The sequence below is a fragment of the Gallus gallus genome, chromosome 2 (genome assembly GCF_016699485.2).
Source record: "Gallus gallus isolate bGalGal1 chromosome 2, bGalGal1.mat.broiler.GRCg7b, whole genome shotgun sequence".
Lineage (NCBI taxonomy): Eukaryota > Metazoa > Chordata > Aves > Galliformes > Phasianidae > Gallus > Gallus gallus.
The window spans coordinates 111,280,997-111,305,582 of NC_052533.1; the positions used below are offsets into that span (position 1 = coordinate 111,280,997).

General features: G+C 41.0%; 1 protein-coding gene across 2 annotated transcripts; it reads right to left on the minus strand.

The window, feature by feature from the left end:
• Positions 1-361: 361 nt before the first annotated feature.
• On the minus strand, positions 362-22,562 carry IMPAD1 (inositol monophosphatase domain containing 1). 2 transcript variants are annotated; one of them, XM_025147970.3, is made up of 5 exons: positions 22,078-22,562; positions 10,865-11,024; positions 9,905-10,000; positions 7,786-7,854; positions 362-6,420 (listed from the first exon to the last, which is right to left on the minus strand). In XM_025147970.3, the coding sequence occupies exons 1-5, from the start codon at positions 22,456-22,458 to the stop codon at positions 6,149-6,151; spliced, it is 978 nt and encodes a 325-aa protein (XP_025003738.1). In that variant the 5' UTR covers positions 22,459-22,562; the 3' UTR covers positions 362-6,148. The 2 variants fall into 2 exon arrangements, with proteins under 2 accessions (XP_025003738.1, XP_419214.5); XM_419214.8 differs by having other exon boundaries at positions 7,786-7,947.
• Positions 22,563-24,586: the final 2,024 nt, after the last annotated feature.

Below are 24,586 nucleotides of genomic sequence, written 5' to 3' on the forward strand. Positions count from 1 at the left end.
AGAAAAAAAAAGTACTAATAGTAGAGTTTGGCAGAAAATCATGGAAGCAGAGACTCAAGCAGAGTAAGAGAGCTTGGAAGAGTGTTGGGGAACTTCTTCAGATCCAAGAAACATGTGAGGTTTCCAAGAACGCCTTTTCCATTCTACAAACTCATCATCATAAATAAAAACTAAACAGTAGAGATCTCTATACTCATCATAAACGTGGTTGAACCCCTCAATAATTCCTCGGGTAGAAAGCCATACACACAGACACGCATAACACAACTGAAGCAGCCCAACATGTATCACCAGAAAAAGAATCTGGAGCATAAAGAAATGAGAAAGACCCAGCAGAAAGACAATATACAGAAAAACATCCTCACAGTCCATTTTTTTTCAGAGGTTTTATTTATAGAATTGTCATTTCAATTTGGCACACAATTGGAAAATGGGAACACAATTTGGTGGGACAACAGGAAAAATGCCAAAGTGTTGCTGGTCCTTTGTGGGGAGGAAGAGGAACATGAATTAGAAATAAGGAGCAACCAGGGCTGAAAACAGTATTATCTAAAGGTATGCTCTTATCAGCTGTAGACCATAAAGAAATGAAAAACTTTGCATCTTAAGCCACTTGGATGATGTTCCATCTAGTAATGTAGGCAGAAATAAGCCACCAGACATGAGTTTAACACAACCCAGGTTGTTTGTTGTTCTGTTGGCAGAAGCTGAGCTCTTCACAACCTTGCTTAACTTTCTCTTTGCATCGTTTCTGACTTGCTTCTGCTCTCATTGACATCAGTGGCAATGTACTTCAGGAACACTGGGCCTTTCAATGAGTGAGCCAGTGGAGCCCCTCCTAAGCAACACAGCTCTGCACCAAAGGGAACAGAAAGGCCAAGTAGTTGTAATGTTTCACGAGAAAACAGTTTTATTTCCCTCATTTTAAAAGAGTTTAATTTCTTCCTAAACCATTTATATCTTTTCTGCACGTTTAGCGCTGCCAGTCATATGAAATTCTCTTCAAGCTGCCTTTATTTTGCTGGTATCTATCATTGTCTACCATTTTTGGTAAAGTCAGCACCTTAGACCTTGGTCCCAAATATTACCAGCTGCAGGATAAAATACACTTGTGAGTTTGTTGCTGTGATCCTTTCATTCAGAAGCTTCCACCTCCAATCCCTTGCCCTTCTTGTTCACATAGGCTAAGAAGCAAGGATCAAGAAAACACAGACAAACAAGGAACAGCAAAAAGAACAAAGTGGCTCTCCACTGACATCAGAAAACCACAAAGCATAAGGCTTCAGCAGCCCCTTGGTATGACCTGTGAGTGGCATTACCAGCTTGAGGTGGGAAGATCCACACAGCAGGTGCTGGCACCCCACTGTTACAGACACCCCACAGAAGGTCTCAGACCTCAGAGTTACTATCAGCTTGTCCCAGCAGCTTATGTTACAGTGAACTGCGCTCAGAGCTGTTTTATGATGAAGGATGGCAGGACAGAAGACAGACTACGAATATTTTGGCAATTTTTAATTCATAATTATGTCCACAAACCTCAGTCTGTATGACAGAGCACTGAAATAAGGCTTGGTTTGACTGGCCTGTAAAAAAGCTGTTCAAGCTTTCTAGGTTAAAGGTATTTCCCCCTCACCCTGCCAGAGCCTACAATCACACAGACAGTTATCAGATTAGTTAAATCTTAATTGCATGATGATCCAAACTCTGAAAGAGTAATCAAAATGTAACTTAAATCAAGAGATAGAAATAAGTATTCTCTGCTACAATTTCCCAGCAGAGTCACCTGCTCCTTTCCCCTGTTTTTCTACTTAGGAAATTCGATCCACAAAGCAGGAGTGAAAAACAGAGGGATGTAACCCAGAAGACACCCAGTACAATTAAGTCCCTTCCCATTGCAGCCCTCTGGGGAGTGCAGAGCACTTGTTCTGTATGTTTAGGGCAGGAGCACGCAGCATCACACCACTGCTGTGCAACTCCAACAGATAAGAGCATACTACAAGGATATCAAGATATATTTGTTTATCAACAAAAAAGCAGAGAGGAACTCCAGTGCTGACTGCACTCAATATCTGATCTCCAACAACTGGCAATTTAAAATAACAATAAAAATCTCATACCTAAAGCCAGTTGGAACATTTCTGTTCTTAATGACCGGAGAGGAAAAGCAATTACATGAAACGTCGCAAAAGTGTGCATGGTTCATTCATCATCCAAGTAAGCTATCTCTGCTCACTGTTTTCATTATTGTTTTGCACTCTGTAGATTTATTTAAGTGCTGTTTGTCCTGATCTGTCTGTAAAAGCCTAGCAAATAGGTTAAATTCAAAACCAATTGGGTACAATATTCAATCCTTCTATTTCTGTGTCCATTTATTCAGGAAACACTCATTCAAGGGATGTGTGTTAGGACTTATGGTAGGTACAGCACTAAGTATCACCTGTGCTACCATCCAATCTTTTTAGCAGAATGAGAAAAAGAAAATATGTATGACTTCAGAATAATTTCACTTATAATGCACATAATCATAATCACTCAAACAAAAAGACACCATCTGAAAACCAATGCTAAAATAATGCATTCTCTTACTTTCCTTGCTTGGTGCTGGGAAGGTACCATGAAGTTTTCTTGTTTAAACTACTATTTTTATTAAATATACCTTTGTAGGACTCACCTACACTGAACAATTGTTTAAGGTAGCAGAATCACAAAACTACAGGGCTTGGAAGGGACATCAAGAAATCATCTTGTCCAGCCCCCTGCTAAAGCAGGTTCCCTACACACACGTAGGCGTCCAGATGGGTCTTGAACATCTCCATAAAAGGAGAGTCCACAACCTCTCTGGGCAACCTGTCCCAGTGCTCCTTCACCCTTACTGTAAATAAGTTCTTCTCTGTGTTAGCACAGAACTACCTCAACCTGCTGACCATGCTCTTTTTAATGCACCCCAGGATACCATTGGCCTTCTTGGCCACAATGGCACACGGCTGGCTCACAGGGCCAAGCTGTTTTCCACCAGGACCCCCAGGGTCCTTCTTCACAGACCTAAAAATGGTACAGTTTTATATGGAAAAGGCTAGAATTTGTAGAATAAAGTCCTATGCAGGTAGTGAGACATCATTACAGTCTGAGTTCCTACTCTGTTTTGAGCACAAGCATACCTGGAAACCACAAATGAGAAACATGTATTTCAGCCAGAACTGCAAAATATTTTAGAATGGAGTGTAAATATGGTCAAATAAATAGGTGCACAGAGTGTTAATAACATACATACCAACATCAAAGTACACTGGCACACGTGCACCACACAAGCACTTCTGAACATGTGCTGCTCTGTGCAAGAGTTGCATTTACATCAGAACCAAGTATTTACCCAAGGCCCACGTATGCTCTCACCTAAGCAGCTTCTCTTTCAGCCAGACTGGGAGCTGCAAGCACAGGTATTGGCTGTGCAGAAGCTACACAAGGTCCAGCTGTGCTAAAGGTGACCAAATGGGGACCTCACTCCCACCTTCCCTGCACTAGCACACGAAATGAGACTGGGCCAAAAAGATGCCAGAAGTGGAAAGGTATCAAACACCGTGATCACATCTAACAAAGCAATTTAGAATATAAACTGGTCTGAACAAGCAAACGTCTTCCTGATGAAAAACTAGGTACTTTTTGCCAGCATACTGGAGAAAGGAAAGGAGAACTGGGGCTCTTCTTACCATTTTTAGCTTCCTAAGGAAAAATAATTCAAGCAAACACTGCGTGCCTTCAACTAAAATGCCAGTAAGCTCTCCTAGAATATGTAAAGTTACTTTTCATTTCTCATGCCGAAGCTAAGTCTGCCCACAGCTTATGCAAGGAAGCGATAGAACCCTACCCAAATTAAAAGCAGTTACATTTTCACACAGTAAATGCATACATGCTTTCAATCTGAATCTAAAACAACCACCTCCTACAAACATTATCTCAAGAGTTGTACATCCAAGCTCTGAGAGACACACTCAAGTTTTAACACCAGGCCAACTATGGCTATTAAATTTAAGTATTTCTCATACTTAAAATTTAATCCAAATTCTTTAACTACTGAATAGAAAAGCTTTGTTTTTTGTTTGTTTTTTTTTTAATTATGTTAGGCTTCAAGCCACTTCTATCAGCATGAAATGGGGGTAAAGGGAAGCTGCAATAATCTTGTAAAGCATTACTAAAGCCTTGATAAATACCTGGACTGTTGTTTTTCACTGAGCTTTGGAAGCTCAACAAGGTTTGTTGTTTTTTGTTTTTTGTTTTTTTTTTGAAAAATATCACTCTCTTTTCTAAAGGGTTATATTCACTTATCCATCAGAGCATACAGCTGTTCATTAAACTTAACTTGGAATTTAAGTTGCTTCATCTATTATCTACATGAGTAGAAGCTTAGCGCAAATAGCAGCAACAGTATCAGTTTTGGAAAAAACAATATCAGACAAAAATCTACCCGTACCAAAGGGCTGGTGAGACTAACCGTCAGTCTATCTGGCCAGTAAGTTTACAAAATAAAAGTCTGTATCTGTAGTTATGTAACATCTGAGGAGGTCTTTCGGAAACATGGATGCGAGCAAGAAGAACATGAAAAGATGCATCGTGGCACACTCCACACTTGGCTTAAGGAGAAAAACCTCTTTTTGATCAGAACAGCAGGATGAAAGAAGATGAAAACAAACACGAGAATTTGGTTTAGAAAGCCAAACTGAAACACTTGCATTAATTAAGAATTTTAGTTTTCATGAGAAGAAATGGGAGCCTACTGATAATTAAAATAACAGGTTTGTTCTAACTTTCTGAAATCCCTTCAGAGGGGTGGCACAGAACAACAAAACTGATGGCTACATTCCTGTACTTACAAGTCCACCTATTTTAGAGGTACTCTGAAATTAAGCACTTGGTATCGAAGGGCCCATGTTCTATTCTGTATAAGTTGGACTCACAAAGAGCAGTAAGATTTCGAGGATTCTGCTGGACTTCAAGTGCCACCTGTTCTTCAAGCTTGCTTGAATAGGCTCAAGTTAACAGAAAACAGTCTACATATGTATAAATTAAGTAACCATAAGCAATTTGGGATGGCTCAAGAACTTACAGCAGAAAAGAACGCCCCTTAACCTAAGAAGACAGAAAATCACTTAGGGGGTTCTAGAAATAAAAATAAGTGCTACTTTTAGCTCACGGTGTAAAGGAAATCAACCAATCAGCCACACTCATTCCATACGACTCTATCCAAAGGTGAAAAAAACCCACAAAATAAAGAGGTACTGAAGACGGTGCTGCTGCAAGTACAAACACCAAGTGATGAACAAGACCGACTTCAGAGGAAAGCCTAGCATGCATCTTCAACACTGTACAGAGAAGTCAGCAAGGACAAGAATTAACAGTTAAAAACTATACAAGGAAGCATTGCTTTCTCTTAAAAAGGTATAAGGAAATTATTACACTGATTAATAAAACACTGACATTCACAACTCATCTGAATTAAACCGGTTTAAATCTTCAGGAAAAAGTCAAAATAGTACAGAACATTTTTTTTTCCCCTCTAAAAAGCAGAAAGAGTGCCACTCTATCAAAAGGTAGACTGTTGCAGCATATAAATTTGTGTCAATCTTCTTGTGCTTTCTGTTCAGGGAATAGAGAACACAGGGTCATCTTTCCCGCTAGATTGTTTACAGTTATCAAACGCCTACATAAATCAATCTTTGTTTCTACCTAATTCATTATGGAGTCGCTAAAACTACAGTAACATGATGTAAAAGTTTCCAAGCAATTCCTGTGAGAACTACTTAGGTTACTTCATGAATCAATTTGGAGTTTTCTTTATTTCACCCATGTTCACAACTGTGTAACGTATACGCACCTTGAGTGTAAGAACTGCATGAAAACAGTCTAAAAGAAAAAAAATAGACACAGAAACTGAGGTGTGAGGCAGTCAGTCCTCTTCCCACTTCTGCTTATTATTATTATTGTTGATTTTTTAAATACCACCACTGAAGAAACCCAATGCATGATACAGTCCCCACATCCACACCAAACTGCTTTGCTGTGCATCTTTCCCAGCAAGTTTTCAACCCTGCTTCTTTAGACAGAGCATCTGGAGGCTACAAAAGCATGTCTTCTATTTCTCCATCAACCGCATTTATTTGTGTGATGTTTTTTCCAGATCTGGAAGTTTTTCAATCAGTGCTTTATGGTCCATATTGATACTGGCTATAAGTCCTCCCTCATTGCCATCTGAGCCAGTGTAACTAATTTCTTCGCCCGTCAGAGTAGTCATATGGCCACCCAATGCTCTCAGCACCGCATTTCCAGCACATATGTCCCACTTCTTAATATAGGTGACATGGATATACACATCAGCTTCTTCTTGATTCTTGTCAGCCACGTCAAGGAGAGCCAGCACTTTGTAACCTATAATAATTGGTCAGAATAAGAAAGTTAAACCACATTTTCCAATTCCACACAAAGGAAAAATCTAACAGTAAGCGTTAATAACTAGCATATGCAAAATACAGGAAAGTGATGTCATCAACTATATAACCTGCCAGTCCAGTACAACACTGAAAGCACCTATAAACCTGCCTGCCATCTGACCTACAAAGAAAATTGAAATAAAAACCCCGTAAGAACAAAAAACACTTCCTCAAGATTCCCTTAGACAGCCCTTCCCAATATGTTACATAGACTTATTTAGACACATGTGAAAAGAACTAAACTATAAACTCAAACATAGTTTTGCTCTTACATTCAAATATTTATTCCTTGATCCTATATTACAGTGAAGTCTACTTCTTTTTCTGGTTTTTATTACAAGAAAGATGCATAGATATACACCACTCTTTGTCACAGCAACTTAGTCCAGGGCCATTTGTGCCTATCATATATCACATAGTACAAAGTTATTCCTTAAAATAGCATTATTTTCATTATTTTACAAAATTTTTTTTTTTTTTAATTTTTTCAACTGTTCTAACAGTCATTTTTGTTTTGTTAAACTTTTCCTTCATGTACAGAGTTAAGCCCAGGAGAAGGTCTAATCTAATCAGCTGCACTTTCATCATCCCTGTCATAAGAAAATTCATTTAGATTCACTGTCAAGAACCTGAACAAGATCATCTTCTCCACCTTTCCACATTAAAGACTTAAAAAGATACATTTCTGCAAAATTCAAATTTTGTATGGATTTTGGAGGTCTAAAAACAGCCATTGCTTCACGCTAGTGAAGCACTATATTTCACATATTTGCATTATGCAGTAAAATGCAAAAGGATATTGTGTAAGGTTATGAAACGTAGCTAAAAACTTCTCTGACTGAATACAGGACAGATAGCAACGGACTTCAGTTACAACACTTTTCTATTCTGATGTAAATTAAAGCAATAGTATCAGTCTTTAATGGCCTTTTCTTGTAACGCAGTATAATTAACGTACTATTAGTTATCTAAGAACCAGCTGATTCTCTTCTCTGATTCTTTATTTGGTCACACATCCTTTTACCTTCCACAAAGGCATCAGCACTTTCAGTGAATGTATATCAGTGTTTGATAGGACCAAAATAACACAACTCTGGTCCACACCAACTGCCTGTAGGTTTGCATTCAGGTTTCTATATTCAGGAGACACTGTGTCCCTGATGCCAAGCGCTTGCTTTTGGGAACATGAAGAACAAAAGAGGAGAAAGAACTCATGTCACACTTATTTCCTTTTGTCTAAAAATGGCTACCCCTTAAAATAGTTTGAAAGCAATAAAATGGATAGATGTTTAAAGAACCAAACCTGCTCCACCAGCGGGGATTATCACAGTCTTATTTCCAAAGGTCTGCCGTGCAACCTGCTCCACTTTTCCTGCATGGGAGCGGGATACAATAATCCTTGGAGTTTTCTCATTGTATAAGGAACGAGCTTTTACGTTTGACCCACCATCCACCATTGCCCAGGCTACAAGAGAAACACAAATGCTACTAAGCTTTATGAAAAGCTATCTCTGTTAAGCATACAGATAAAGGAACACTCTTTGGAGAAGACTGAAGTGACTCAGTTTTCCTCTGTAAGACCAAATTTAGGATTGACTGAAGGAAGTCCATGTGTGCACAAGAGCATAAAAGAAGAAACAGCTCCACACACACACAGCTTTGCGCATATGGACTACTCCCGTATGATGCTTTCAAATTCAGAATAAGGGGGAAAAAATCCCAACAAATAACAACTTGCAACTGAAAAATCATTAAAGTTAGAAGACATTTCTGAGGCAGACCTAGATCCAGTTTTTCCTCAAACAATTCATAGAATCATAGAATCACTAAGGTTGGAAAAGACCCACAGGACCATCCAGTCCAACCATTCGCCCATCACCAATGGCTGAATTCAGTAATTCTTCAGTAAAAACCAAAAACCCTTCAAAGAGGACAGCAAAAATGTTACCTTCTGTTTTTTGCTACAAAGGATAATAATACTAAGAAGGAAGTGAAAACATTTGATAGGTTGTTTCAGAGGACTGGATTTAGAATATGCAATCTACTACTTACCTCATCATGCAGTTCAAAGCTAAGCTTGGTAGGTGGCATCTCCCAGCCATTAATCTGAAATTTACTTAGCAGACTAACCAGCAATTTCATCTCAGTAGAGGACCAGATTGTATGGCAACAGACTGAGCAGTGTGTAATGACAATAATGACATTTTCATTGCTTTGTATTGGTGTGGTACTATTAGGAATAATTCTACTCACAACATGCTGTTACTTCCAGCTTGGAAAATGAATACTCTTCACACAGAATGACAGAATTAATTGCATTTCATCTGATGCCACGTCTGAACGTCACACTTTGCTATTTTTTAAATGAGTTAAATCCTCAAAATTACAGTGCTGAAAAACATATATTTACATACAAGTTGATACTTAGAAAATACAATCCAATAAGCCCTTCAGGATTCTTAAAGAATACCAACATGTAGCACATACTTAAACAAATGGCTTAGTGGAAAATACTGGTTGATAGGTGGATGGCTGGACTGGATGATCTTAAAGGTCTTTTCCAACCTTGGTGATTCCATCATTCTACGACTGGAAATTAGGTTCACATTTAAAGAAGGTAAAATATTTAACACAAAATATTAAGTGTTCAAAAAGCACAAAAGAGAACAAAAAATTCATATATTCAGTCAGTTTCTGTGTAAGAAGTACTGCATAACTTCACAACTCTAGAGGTCAGTATTGCCTAAGGAAAAAACAAGAAGAGAAATTCTGGTTTCAAGTGTATAATATATGAGGTGTGAAAACTAAAACTACTTTGAAGCATTCAGAAGAACACATGCTCAGAGAGCCAAATGTGAAGTTATCTTTACTGATACATCATTAGTACTAATGACTTAATTAGGCCAGGAGTATGCCTTAGTAAAGCACATCAGATACTCAATAAGGCTACCTTAGACAGTCTTGCATGGTACATAGGAACAGTTGCCATTAAGATCTTCCATTTATCTCTGTTGCCTACACTGAATATACACCAGCTCCATGATGTAATTTCACAGACTCAAGTTCTGTTGCTGTTCTGTTGAAGACTATTAGGACATATAAGACCAGTCAGCACATATATAGGCTTCATTTTCTTTGGTTTGCTACAAGCACTCCTATTGAAGAAATCTTAATTGTTGAATATATTTTCCATTAGTTTTTTGTTTTGTTTTGTTTTAAATGCATCATTTTTAAATACAGACAGCATTTTCCTCTGGAGTCTCACAGCACACTGACAGCTCCAGATCCAAAGTCTGCAGCACTGTTCTTTTGCACCCAAGTACTATTTTCCTCATTTATATCCCGAGATTTTCTCTCAGACATCAAATTTTAGTTAACACTATGACTGAAGAGATCAGAAATATACGAAGGGATAAAGATACCTGTATATTCTGAGAATGGCTTATGTATCACTCCTATTACCGGTTTCCCATTTACAGCCACACAAACCATTGTTGTGACATACTGCCGAAGATCCTCTGCGGGCAAAATGAAAGGAAGAAAGTTCACGGACAAACGTTCAGAACTCAGAAAAAAAGCAGACCTGACATGATATAAACATCGCTCTTTGAAGACTAGCCTACTTTCTAACTGGTACAATTACATAACTTTGTTGCATCTTCAAATAACTTTGCAGATATCAGAAGATTTTACAGACTTGCCAGCTTCCCAGAAATTTTTCTTCTTCAGTAGATGTACCTTTTACTCATGCCAGAGTGACTGCTAATAATTATCCAACGTAGTATGCATCTTCATAGAATCTGTACTCCTAAATTCTCCCTTCTATGCCCCATTCACTATATTCTATTGTTTCAAAGCTGAAACATTCAAACACTGAAGAACATTCACCTGATGAGTGATTGTATCAATATTCAGCTACAATTTCAGTTGTATTGCCTTAAGCTGCTTATGTGACATCTTAAAACATATGAAAAAGAGAGACTGAATTACATATCCTTTTTAAAAGTCAGAAACAAAAAGTCTTTTTAATCAAGTTAAACATATTAATTTATTCTTCCCTTTACAGAAAGGAACAAAAAAATCTAAGTTTATTGTTATCACAGTAATAACTGAAATCAAGACATGCAATACCAGCAGAATTTGTAAGTGACAGTTACCATCTATTTTAGCAATTACTTTGTTGCAAGGAATTCTTAAGTTATTTCAGAGTTGGTACCCATAAAAGTAAATGCTGTGGTCTGACAGCTATAGAGATTTCACTATAAAATTTGTTCAGTTGTAACACATTAGCTTTGATACAGCACACTTTAACAAGAGGTGCTACTTTAAATACTTTTTATTTTATCTCTAGTAAAAAAAAAAGACACATCAGAATTACATACCTGTGTACTCTTGTGTAGCATCTAATGGATCAATCCAGACAGTAACACTTTCTGCTGGAACCTCTTTAGGCTGTATTTTTTCTTTTATGTCTTCAGGAATACTGCGATCCCAAGAGACTGTCTCCTGATCAGCTGCATCAACACGTTCCTCAGAGTTTATCTATGACAAGAAAACAAAAGCAGGTGCATTAACTTACCAGATGCAGCAACTGTGGTACTGGAAAACGAAAATCTTGAATGCACCTGTTTCCCCCTTCACCTCCAACTACAACAGCACAAACAGGCCATTTTTCAGCAACTGGCAAGTTGCTAACACCATGTAACAAGTAATGAAAAAAAAAATCACAACTCACAGTTTTGTCGTGAGCCACACCAGTTGGACGCCATAATTCTGATTTCAACTCTTCCTATTGAGTGTTTCCATTGTAAGAATTGTATCCTTTAATCAGAATTTAAATGCAGCTGTTTCAAAGAGTACAAGCAGAATATCCAGTTCTGGATACTTGTACGGCATACAGCTACAGTAGAGATCTAATACTGTACTTACACTGATCAGTAAACAAAGATTCAAGTGCACAATTCTTATCAATAAGTACTTTGCAGACTGCAGTATGTCACATGGGATTAAGAATCCTAGGTCATATTCCTGCTTCAGGAATTGAATCATGACTAGCAATACAAGCAGCTCAACTGGATGCAACCTTTACACAGCTGTCAGATGTATTTTATTTTATAAACAAGTTAGTAACATTCCTCATCTGTCTTTATGGTAGGTTAGGCCAAGAACCTAAGATAACCCAGAAATAACATTTATAAACAGCAGTTAATAATATTTAACCTTCTTGTCACTTGTTGTCTAGCCTACTGAATTTTATTATTGAACACAGAGTATTACATAGAATCACAGAATTAAATCCCTCATTGGCAGTGGTATCTTTCACTAGATCAAGCTGCCCAGAGCCCCATCCAACCAAATCCCAAACGTTTCCAGGGACAGGGCACCCACAACTCTTCTGATCCAGTGCCTCACCACTCCTTAAAAATTTCTTGCTAATGTCTAGCCTAAATCTCCCCTTTTAACTTAAAGCTGTTCCCTCTTGTTCTATCACTATCTGCCAGTCTAAACAGTCAAATTCCCTCCTGTTCATAAGCTCCCTTCAAATACTGGAAGGCTACAATGAAGTCTCCCCAGAGCTTTCTCTTTTCTGAGCGAAACGGGCCCACCTCCCTCAGCCTGTTTTCATAGGAGAGGTACTCCAGCCCTCTGATCATCTTTGTAGCCCTCCTCTGGACCTGTTCCAACAGATCCATGTCTTTCTTGTGCTGGGGGCCTCAGGCCTGGATGCAATCAATACTCTAGATGGCAACTCAGAAGGGCAAACTAGAGGGGGACAATCCCCTCCCTCGCCCTGTTGGCCACCCCTTTTTTGATGCAGATCAGGGTACAGTTGGCTTTCCAGGCTGCAAGCTCACACTGCTGGCTCACATCAAGCTTTTTATCCATCAACAACCACAGGTTTTTCTCTGTAGGGCTGTTGTCAACCCACTTGGCCCACAGTCCACACTGACAGTGGAGACAGCCCATTTGAGAATGGAGAACAGAGCTCAGTACATTGGTGCAACACACGACCCCATTCTGCTAAAGGGATGAACATTCTGCAAAACCCAGTACGATGTCACTTCAGCTAAAGTAGTAAGGTAGTTTTGAATAACAACAGATTCATTTGACACAGAATACTGTACATAATGATATCTTAATACTATAAAATGTATGTCCCCACAGTTCTTTGTGCAGGGTTATACAGGTCAACCTGCCTCAGTCCACACACACTGGCTTGCTACAATTTCATGCATGGTTTACAGGAGAGCTGTAAGATAACTGAACAAAGGTAGTGCCAAAAAGAATTCAGATAAATTCAACTCATTTCCTTTTAGCACCTCAGTTACATCAGGAGACTGGTACTTCTTTGTTCTTTCTACTGACAGTAAAAAGGAAGGCACTGTCACTGTGCTTTTCATGCTTTAGCCTATAAGAAGCCTTCAGAAATGCATCAGTCCACTAATTATTCAGTAGAACAATGACTGTTGTTGCTCAGATGTGTTTTTTAAATGCCTGAAGTGTACTCAACTTGGACTTTTAAGACATTCCAGAATATTAGAAATGCTAGTTTAAAGGCAAGCTAAATCTAATGCAATTCTAAAGTGATTTTGTATTTATTAGCTCTGATGTCCAGCCACATCAAAATGCCAAGCAGACATGGGATGCAAAGTGTCTACCACCTACAGCCACCTATTTCACCTTATTGACTACAGGAATCCACAACCACATTAGCTTGGATCCAGATATCTAATTGCTAGAGCAGATGAATACCCTTTAACAAAAACAAACTTCTTATTATAGATGTCACAGATAGGTGACACTGAAAAATAATGAAAATAAAGAAGTGATCAGATTAGGTCAGGCTGAATGGGGCTCTGAGCAACCTGATGTAGCTGTAGTGTCCCTGTCACTGTATGAGATTTGGACTAGGTAACCTTTAAAAGACCCTTCCAACTCAAATTATTCCATAATTCTGTGTTTGAATGTAACAGACTTTGTATCAGTAGGATTTTCACTGAATTTGCATAACAAGAAAAGACATCACACACCTCAGCTGTAACAGATTATTAGCAAAGGGTTAAGGGCCATCTTGTTCAAGAGGACTGAAAAATAAAGAAGCAAGCAGAACTGCAACATCTCCAGCCACACGTCATAGCTGTCTTCTCATGTAAAACCAGTATTTGAAGCACTACATGCCAAGCAGAACCCTTGGAGTTGCCGTGACATTTACAAATTAAACATCTGTCATTGTACGATCAACCTGATGATTGTGTTTTCCCTGGGGGGAACAGTTCTGCAGAGTCAAAACATGTAGTTCCACAGACTTGGCAGGCTCAACACAACCTCCGGGCAGTTCAAGTTCTGCTATAGCGTATCATACACCTCTGTAAGAAATCACATTTTAAAAAGAAAAGAAAAAAAAAAAATAGCCAACAAAATACATTTCCTCAATAGAATGCAGAACAAAGGCTGCTTCCAAAAAAGTTACAAGAGTTGGAATCCATCCTATAAAAAGGAAAGAAATCTCTTGTTACACTTGTTATTACATTACAGTAAAATAAGAGATTTGTATAGTACTTGCTGCTGAGATTTCTGGTTTCAAAGGCTACGTTCTGGAATTAAAATGCTAGCACAGCTGATTTGAAGTACTGCTTTGCATCTCTGGAATTAAAGACACCTCCAATGCCAAATCCCATATCCACAAGTGGCTGACAGTGCTGAGGATGTGACACTGTGAACCTCATGACTCACATCTTTCTTTCCCTGAGACGCATGGAGATTTTGCCCAGAGGCTGAGGAATCTCCTTCTTGGTGATACTCAGAAGCCACCTGGCCACGGGCCTGGCACCCTACTCTGGGTGTCCTTACTTGAGCAGGGCTTGAGCCAGGAGGACCCCGAGGTCCCTTCCAGCCTCAGCCATTCTGTGATTCTCTGGAAGTATCTAAAAGGTACTGTTTTCAGAGATACACCTACTACTTCAAAAATTGTGTAACCACGCCCATGATGTTGTAGCATTTATACTGCTAGTGAGCAGTCTCTCGCAACAGTCATAACTAATCTGACAGAAAAAAAAGTGGAAAAAAGACAGCAGTGCTGTGGTCATATAGACACCATCATGTTAGTTCAATGTGCCGGTCTTCTCCTCTGCCAGCCACCTGAAAGAAAGTCATCTGAGTCACTTATTCTTCCACCAGTATTACCATTTGCTCTGCATCCTTGGCTGAATACAAGTCATAGGCCAAGCAGGAACTCACAGCCATGCCACCAGCTGCATATACTAAATTTATTTATTGTTAGGAAACCGTATTATAGTTTTTGTATAATAATGTTGCCTTACAGAGGGATCACCAATCCTTAGTACTGGGAACTTTTCTTCTTTTACTTTAAATACAAGAGCATATACCAGGAAAACATGCCTTTGTGTTAATGTGATGGCATACTTTACTGCTTGATACTGAGCTCCTACATGCCATTCCCATTTGCTGGATGCCTCCAAAGGCTGTGACCTTAAATTTCAACCTTTTCTGAAGTGATATGGATATTCAGTTGACTCACCTGCCAAGTCTTCAGCTATGGTAGATTAACAACCACAATGCTAAATGTTTTAGCCAAAGCTTGTTCCAGCAAGATACTCTCAAACTGTTGTGTTAATGTACCTAACTATAAAGCTGCAAGTTTGTACACTTGCTGTTGCCTACTCATAAGAGTCAGATTAAAATAGCAATCCATCTTACATACGTGTTTATCCCCATCTGGTAATTAAGTGCTCTCAGATCCAAATCTTGATGCTTTTTTATTAGAATAGAAAACTATTACTATCCCACCTGTATTATTTAAAAAAAAAAAAACAAAAAACTACTTGACATAAACAGGACAGTTCAGATAACAACAAAATGTAAATTCACAGGTCAGAATATGAATACAAGGGTATTCCAGGTACAACAGTTCAAGAACAGAGAGATTAGCTGAATGGGTAACTCCAGTTCAAACAGGAACATGAACCAAAACGCCTAAAGATCCAGATGAAGCAGCACACAGGAACATTAGCAAAACACTGACAGCTTTCTGACTTCGCTTTTCTATTTTCTTAGGGTATTAACTCTGCTTAACAGACACAGTCAACTCATCAGCCATTATGCAGCACTTGCATTATACACACCTAAGATTCAAACTCAACTTTGTCATTTGTATTCAAGTGTTTCAAATGATCAGTTACTTGGTTAGGCTTCAGAGAGGTCAGCATTCAGAGGAGAAAGATTCCCTCAGCAGCCTTTGAGCTCATTCCATTTACCAAAGCTGCCTTTGCTCAGCCACACACCTCCCACCACCACCACCACCACCCTGCTCCAGGGAGGAACATACACACACTGGAGGTCAGGCTGCTTTACCTTTGTTTGCTCAGTTGCTGACTTTCCCCTCAAATGTATCAGATGGGAAAGCTGCCCCATTTTCTTGGGGTGTCTGTATACGTGCAAACTGTGTGAAGAGATCACAGTGCCAAAACCCCCTCACAGTAGAAATCCACTCAACAAGTCATGGTGGACAAATATGCCTTCTGTGGAAGCATAAAAGAACAACCTCCAGGTGAACAAACAGCAGTCAAAGCACTTTATCTGCAGCAACAGAGGAAAGTACCTGTCTAATTGTATTGGTTAAGAAATGGCCTTCAGAGTCTGCTGTAGAAGGCAGTAACCACACTCAACCAGGACTCAGTTCCGCAGCAATGGCCACCCTGATCCCTCCCTTCCAGCTTTAGACCTTGAGGGTGACAGGCAGCAATTTCCACTACAAGTGAAAGCTGCTCTCTGAAAGCTTCTGCCACTTGACACTGGAAAGAGAGAAAAAACTAGAAATCAAAATACTACTGCCTTGTTCGCCTCACCAGACAGCTAACAAGCTTTCAGCTAGGTTTGTTACATCACAAGTTAAGGTGTCTTCAGGCTTTAAACTATTAGAAGACAAGCCTTGCTAGCATCATCAAGAAATCCACTTTTACTTACACTGAGGTTTTAAAAATCTGGTTGCTTCCTTTTGAAAGGGTGTCTTCCCTCCTTTAATTTACCATAATATACTAGAAGGGAAAACTAGCTTTCACAGGCAGGCTTCACCATGCCCTTCAGAAAGGGTCCACTTGAGTTTAAGTGGGGTACACTTTGTTACAAAAGGAAAGAAAGGACTTTGTTGAATGAAATGGTCCTCCAACTATATTTCTTATTAAAAATTGTTTTTGTTAATGAAGTATACATTTTAATAATAATATACCACTGTGCAATGTATATAAATATATATTAAACAACTCATTTGAAAGTAAGACAAGATACAATAATGTCACAACACGGATATAGGAGGCAGGAGTTTTTAAAGAAGCTAAATCCAGACAGGCAGAAGCTCTGGAGCTCCCTCTACCATCAACTACATCTTCATTAATTTTAATGACAAGAATAAGATGACAGAGCACACAAAGAATATGGAGTTGCCTAAGTCTCATAAAGCACAGTTAATGCTTATGAAAACTCGTTACATGGCTTTGGTCATTAAGCAGCTAACAGGTCTTCACATGTGGTAAACACATATCAGATAACAAATCTGCCTCTCCTGACTTACGATGAATAGAAGATGGTAAAAACAACAGAAATACAACAGAGGAAATTGAGTGGATCACAGAAGTCACACCCCTGCTGAAACAACTAAAACCTAAGAACAATAAAAGTAATAAAGCCACTCTCTCATTAGTTCACAAATTGTTTCAATAAATTGCAAAATTCACATTCACAGTTCTGCACAGACAGAAGTTCAATGGAAAGAAAGGAACGACTGGCTTGCTGTAAGCGGCGCAGCACAACTTGTCAACCTAAGACCCCAGCCATGCAGGAGCAGAGAAGTGCACGTACACAGCAGCTCCAAGAAGCTCTGTGGTCTATGAGGCACTGCACCAGCACAGAGCTCCAGGTGCTCAGCTGATAGACCAGATAGCCCTGCTGCACGCACACTGCTACTGGTAATTATACCTGCAAAGATATGATCACGGAGCCTGGTACCATAAAGTCAGGGGTTTAATTTCATTTTAGGTACAGAGTCAGCAAGAGTCAATGAGCACCAGGTAAAACCCGTATTAAAAAGTGTGTGCTCAGCCAACACCTACTGATAAGAATACAGATTAACATTCATGCTTCTCTCTTTACTTACAAATATGCTTGTAATCACTACAATCGTGATGGTCAAAAGAATGTCAACTTTCTTAAAGCCCTGAGAACTAAGAATGCCTTTCTTCCAACACGAAGAAACAAATTATTGTGTTTATACTGGAGAACACTGAAACCCTTCTGAAATACAAGTATCATTTCGTTCTGAAGATCTAGTTCTTTGGCACACCTATCTTACCCCACTGAATTGGTATCAGATGCAGAGCTTGTCATCTTAGGTGAGATTCCAGTTTTGTAAGACTGTTGATACTGAGGTCAGAAATCCACAAACAGTAGGTTTAAATGTAGAAGGTATTTCAGGTTGTTGGAAAAAAAAGGAGTGCTTAGAGACATTCAACTTAAAAAAAAAAAGTACTTAATGTATAGAAATAGCTCATTAAAAGTAAAACTGACACGTTATTAAATTCCTATTCTCAAACATTGATGCCTGATTCCAGCATTACCATGCACAAACTTGAAACGAGGTTCTTATCTGTTCTAACTGGGAAGAGCTGGGGCTGTTCAGCCTGGAAAAGAGAAGGCTCATGATTGCGGCCTTTCAGTACCTAAAGGGGAACTACTGGAAAGAAAAGGACAGACTCTTTAGCAGGGTCTGTGGTGACAGAACAAGGGGAAATGGCTTCAAGCTTAAAGAGGGGAGATTTACATTAGGTATAAGAATTATTTATTTATTTATTTTACAGTGAGGGCGGTGAGGCACTGGAACAGGTTGCCCAGAGAGGTGGCTGATGCCCCATCCCTGGAGACATTCAAGGCTAGGCTGGACCAGGCTCTGGGCACCCTGATCTAACTATGCATGTCCCTGTTCACTGCAGGGGAGTTGGACTAAATGACTTTTAAGAGCCCCTTCCAGCTCTAAGGATTCCATGATTCTACTCTGTTCTAAATAGATAGAAGAACCATCAGGTTCAGGGCAGTGCCAAGACTAATGAAAGGATGCTTGAAGGGAAAGGCTGGGAAGATAAGACTTGATTTCCATCATAGTCACAATAAACCAAGAAGAAAATAAGGGTATTTCTTTGCTCAATATTCATACCAGAAAACAAGACACACAGCTGGCACAACTATAGAGCAAAAATATCAAAGTACCGGTCAAAAATAAGCACAAACTGCCCTAGAAGTGAGAGAGCCCGTTTGAGTCAGCAAGACTGAAATCTGCATCTTATGAAATTCATGTAGCATAGTGCAGAAGCAAAAAAGCAGAACTGTGTGCCACTTTAAAACTGGCTTTTTCACTGTGAGGACAGGACTTTGGCCAAAGCTCACATTTAAGGAGCACCTCCCTAGTAAATCATTCCCATCCCTTCATGCAAGTACCCTGTTCCCTCAGATGTGCTGACACAGGCTGTCAGTAGGGCCACAATGCAAAGCAGAGTATTCTTAAATTGTTACTTATTTTGCACTTTTTACCTTGCATGCATTCAGATATCAAGCTCCCAACACCAACCTCCACATAGGCAGCCCTGTCAAAATGGGAAACCCTGATACATGGTGCTCAGAGAAGCTCTTATAGCAGGTAATGCTACTGAAAGTCCTGAACAAGTCCTCTCTTCAAAGAGAGCAGCTCTTCTAGTCAGAGCATAGCCAGTTTCCAACTGGATTTGGAGTCATAGGTATTCCACTCCACTCTCTCCACCCTGTATCAGGGCTGGCTTGAGCATCACCTTAAAGCCTTCACTCAACTTCAATCCCAGTCCTCATTTTACAAATGCTGGTCAAGGAGTAAATGGAGCTGCATGGAGAAACAACCAACAACAATAAAAACAAACAAACAAACAAAAAAACCAAACAGTGAAGTGAAGTAACCCAGAAAAGGTAAATACATAAAGTAGAAAGAAGCAGAGAAAGAAGAGATCATTTTAGCTGGATCAGACCCCTGAGTACTTCCTAGCATGACAAGCACATAGAAGATGACAACACTGTTAAGGGTAAATCTCAAGCCTGAGACTGCAGTTGAAGACTTTACCAAGAGAAACCATTGTGCATATTTGGCCATGAAATGCATTTAGAAGTCACCTGCACACACAAGCTTCATAGCAGATGCAAATGTGCATGAACATGACTGCGCTGAGACAACCCCGGGTAATACCTGAGTTAGAAAGGACTTGCCACCTCCCCGTGCCTGTTTCTGAGGGGTATGACAGCAACACTCAGTACTGTTCCATTTCCTATGCAGTCATTAAACTGACTTGATCTGCTGATCTTCTGTCTCATTTAACCGTGTTGCAACAGGTTCTTCACATAAACTGATGAAAGTACATCTATTTGTATCAAACAGAACAGGCAATGTAAGCAATGGAGTTTCTCTGTAAATGAAGAGAACTTTACTTGAAAAACATTTTCTTCATCTTTTTCATCAATCTTTCCCTCTCTTCACTTCAAATTTTGATTTATTTTCTTTATAAATCACAACTGAATGAATTGTAAGAATCCCCCCAGATTTATTTCAGCTTCCACACATGAAAGTTCAGCTCTTCCTATATTCTCTTAACAACCAAGCCTTAGGAGAAGTTCTACTTCAGACAGACTGCACATTTTGTGCTCTGCTGAGCAGCACGACACAGGACATTCATGACTGCTCACTGACTTCAGTTTATTTCAGCCAAAGGACTTCTCCCCATAGTTCTATTTAAACACTGGAAAGCCATGATTTGTCATCAGCTTAACGTCAAGACACCCGTTAAGCTCAGGGCTTCCATGATGCAAGTAAATCAGTATTTTGCTTTACTCACAAAATGTGTTGAATTCTTACAGTTTCTGTGTGACAGTTCTTTTGTTACCACTGTCCTCTCAAGCAAAAACAGAGAAGGGTTTCTATTTGACTTGAGCAACGTCCTTTATGCCAGAGAGTCCATCTGTACTTGGAGATAAGGCTGCAGCTTTATTGCTTCACATGAAAGATGCCTCAGAAAATCCCACGTAACCCTCACATCGTTATCAACACAAATTACAGGTCTGCTCTGTAAACAACAGGAATTTTAAACAGAGTACATGAGAGGTGCATAACAGAATTACTGATGAAGATGATCTTGTCTTCACACCTGAGAATTCTGTACTGTAACATGCATGTAGTAAAAAAAGTTTTCTTAATTATTATTTTGGTTTGGACAAATACTTATCACAGAACGGCTTGAGTTGGAAGGGACCTCAAAGATTATTCAGTTCCAATCCTCCTGCTGTGGGCAGGGTTGCCAACCACTAAATCAGGCACCAGATCAGGTTGCCCACAGCCCCATCCAAAATGGCCTTGTACACCTTCAGGGATGGGGCATCCACAATGTACCTCTCTGTGCCAGAGCCTCACCACTTCAACATGCTACAGCCTGAGACAGCACATCTTACCAGCATATACAGTTTGGTAGATATTTCTTACATACCTAATGGGAGAAGGTGTTATTTTTCAGGTCATGCACTTCAAATATCCCAGAGATGACTTGGCTGAGTTAGTAACAGTAAATCAGCTGGAGGATTTGTCAAACTCACTCTTCCTCATCCTCCTGAACTCTCAAGCTCATTCAATGTAATGGAGCAGAGAATTGGGGAGGAGATATGGTCATACACCTCAATTTTACCTGGTTCTGTGAGGTATACACACGTGACTGATGTCAGTGTTTGTGAACATATCTGTGCTTTAGGGAGTGCCATCTGTTTTTGAAGACTAGCAGAAAATGCTGTCTACTTGGAAAACACAGAGAAACACTGTCTTTTTAAGCACGAAAAGTTCACTATCTCCTTCAAGGAGAAAAGACCCATGTCAGACCGTCACCTGGGAGGGGCTCACACAGGCAGCCACACGCAGAGCAGGCACCGCACCAAGCTCTAAGCCCAAAGCAACTCCCCAGCCTTCCGTTAACACAGAGAGCCCTTATACCTACACAAATGCAGTCCCTCCTCCTACAGAGGGAGGAAAATGTGTGACTTCAAGCAGCCACCACACCGCAGCAGTCTGGGACAACACTTTTCCTTCAACACAGAGCTTCTTAAGGCAGCTTGTCACTGACACAAAAATCAGTCACCGTCAGAGCACAGCCTTCATAATCTTTTTGTAGAGAAAGACGAAGAACTTATCAATTCCACGTCAACAATCGACCAATCTGACGGTTTCACAGTAAACGTGATCTGTACGGCACTTTAAGGAGACACACACCCAAAGGAACCTAACCAGGCACTGAAGGCTGACTAAATGCCTGCTCACGGAGTCACAGGAGAGAGAAGGGCTTGGATGTACGGCGGCACCGCGCTCCTCACCCTCCCAACCCTTCTCCCCACACACTACGAAGCGGCACCGCCACGAAGTCAACCACCAAAAAAGCCACCAAGAAAAAGGCGCGTTTCCCGCGCCCCATCCCCAGCCGGACGGCGACACGTGTCGCTCCCCGAGCGGCGGCGGCAGCCAGCACCCCCCTACCTGCACGGTGGGGAAGGCGGCCCTCAGCAGGTGGAACATGCGGCGGTTGGACAGCAGGTCGCCGCTCGTCAGCTTCTCCTCGGCCCCCTCCCGCGTCTTCCCCTTGGCCTTCTCGTTGAGCACGTTGCCCTCGCGGACCCGCCGCACCTCCTTGCCGCCCCGCACGGCCGCCAGCACGGACACGGCCAGCAGCTCCCGCAGGTCCACGGAGGCCGCCGAACCGCGGGGTCCCTCGGGCCCGCCCGCCGCCGGCTCGCTCAGCATGAAGAAGGCGAAGCGGCCGGCCAGGAAGCCGGAGTAGAGGTGGTAGAGGACGCCCAGCCCCAGCAGGCAGAACACGGCCATGCCGAGCGGCGAGAGGCGGATCCCCATAGGCGCCATGGCCGGGCGCAGCGGGGCGGTGCCGGGCACTCACTGCAACCCCATGGCTCGGCTCGCTCCGCCACGGCAGAGCCGGCCGGCTTCAGCTCCCAGCGGGCCGGGGCGGAGCGGAGCCCGTCTGTATCCGGGTCAGGCGAAGGCGGGGCGCCGCCGTGCGCACTGAGCATGTCCCGGTGGCCGGCCGGAGCTGGGGTTTTGCTGTGGGTTCGCATGTGGGGGTCGGGAAGGGACGGGTGGGATGTGTGGCGCAGGTGTGCTCATACCGACTTGTGTTTCTTTGAAGCGTTAAACTTTTGGAATCATAGAATCATCTTGGTTGGGAAAGACCAAAGAGTTCGTCCAGTCCAGCCATCAGCCCAACACCACCACGCCCAGTAACCATGTCCTTCAGTGCCACATCTACACGTTTCTTGAGCACCTCCAGGGGCGGTGACTCCACCACTCCTCTGGGCAGCCTGTGCCACTGCCTCACCACCTGTTCTGTGAAGAAACATTTCCTAATGTCTGACCCGAATCAACAGTCTGAAAGCTTCACCCCACTGTAAGATTACCCTTGCAAATTCAAGGTGCTGTATCATCTCCTCCTTGACTCTTCCATTTCAACAGTACCTTCAATTACATGGTTGCATACCATGTGTTGCACCGTATCTAAAGTGTCTCTGTGCAGGGGCTGCAAACCAAAGAAAGAGCATTGCATTTGAAATGGGGTTCAAAAGAGCTAGATTTTACTCTTAGCGATGCTGGTATTTAACTTTCTAGGCTACTAGGCAACAACTGGAGTGTCCACATTTTCCTATTTTCCTTTCCCTTTAAGACTTTTTTTTTTCCTGTGCAGTTAGTTCTCTAGCAGAACAGCTTGAAAGGGTGTCCTGTTCATTTGTCCTTCTTTGAATTCACGATTCAGCATTTCATACAGGAATATTGAATGCCAATATCTACAGCAACAGTGAGTATTAGAGAAGAGTAAACTTGTGTATGCATTGAACATGAGACCAACACAGGTGGGCGTGTACATAGGTTGCTTCAGAAGTAATGCCTCCTATTTCCATGGAAAATACAACAGTTACAAAGAGCACAATGACATTTTGATAGAGCAGATTCTCAGCTACATAACGCTATTTTTCTACATAGGCACCACCATTAACTATGCACTTTTACTGGCAATGAACAAGATCCTGCAGGCCACAGTCGTAAAAATCTGCACCAGCAGAGGTGACCACTATATCACAGCTGTTGTGATGGTGTCATTGCTAGGAAAATAGTAGAATCATAGAATTGCTTAGGTTGGAAAAGACCTTAAGGTCATCAAGTCTAACTGCAACCTAACCATACTACTCTAACAACCCTCTGCTAAATCATGTTAAATGTTAAAATGTTGTCAACTCAGTCCATCTTTCATCGACCTGAACAGATGGAATCCAGGTTGTTGAGTGGATGTGGTAGTACAGCACAGCCAAGATTGGCAATATGTTCCTTCGTCTTCAAGCTGGTATGAGGTCTGACATTATTATGTTACAAGAGAAAAGCTGTCTTCTTCTCTGGCCTGACTCTGGAAGTTTAAGCCATCAGTTTAGTTAGCGTTGCAATGTAGCTTCAGAATTGATGGTTTGTTCCAGGAAATCCAGAAAGATTACCCCTTTTCTATCCCAAAAGAGCACACATCACTACCCGCTGAGGGCTGTGTCTTGAACTTTCTCTTTGATGGGGAATTCACATGTTGCTGGTCCATGGACTGCCATTTAGACTCAGGCTCGTAGTGATGACATTGTGTCTCATCACCAGTGATGATACAATCCAGGAAACTGTCCACTTAAGCTTTGTATTTTTTTAATAGTCCTGACAAACTTACATATGATGTTCTTTCTGTTCCTATGTGAGCACTCACGGGACCCACCTGGTGCAAACTTTGTGATATTCCAACATTGTCACCATTGTTTCCAATGCATTGAAGCCGATACTCAGTTTGGTACAGTTACTTGGATGTAACCTGCCATCAACTCTGCTGAAATGTACCACCCACTGTCTCATTGTGCTCACATCCACTGGTTGGTTTCCATAAATGTTCAGCAAGCACTGATGAATGCCAACAAGTGACGTTTTTTCTGCGTGAAAGAATTCAGTGTCACAC

Bases quoted from the DNA above. Each gene is read 5' to 3' on its own strand.
- IMPAD1 (XM_419214.8), bottom strand. From the start codon at position 22,458: ATGGCGCCTATGGGGATCCGCCTCTCGCCGCTCGGCATGGCCGTGTTC. The intron at 7,948-9,904 runs GTATCTTTATCC...TTTCTCTTGTAG, and splicing joins GCCATTCTCAGAATATACAG to CCTGGGCAATGGTGGATGGT. The intron at 6,421-7,785 runs GTTTGGTTCTTT...CAATTATTATAG, and splicing joins AATCCCCGCTGGTGGAGCAG to GTTACAAAGTGCTGGCTCTC.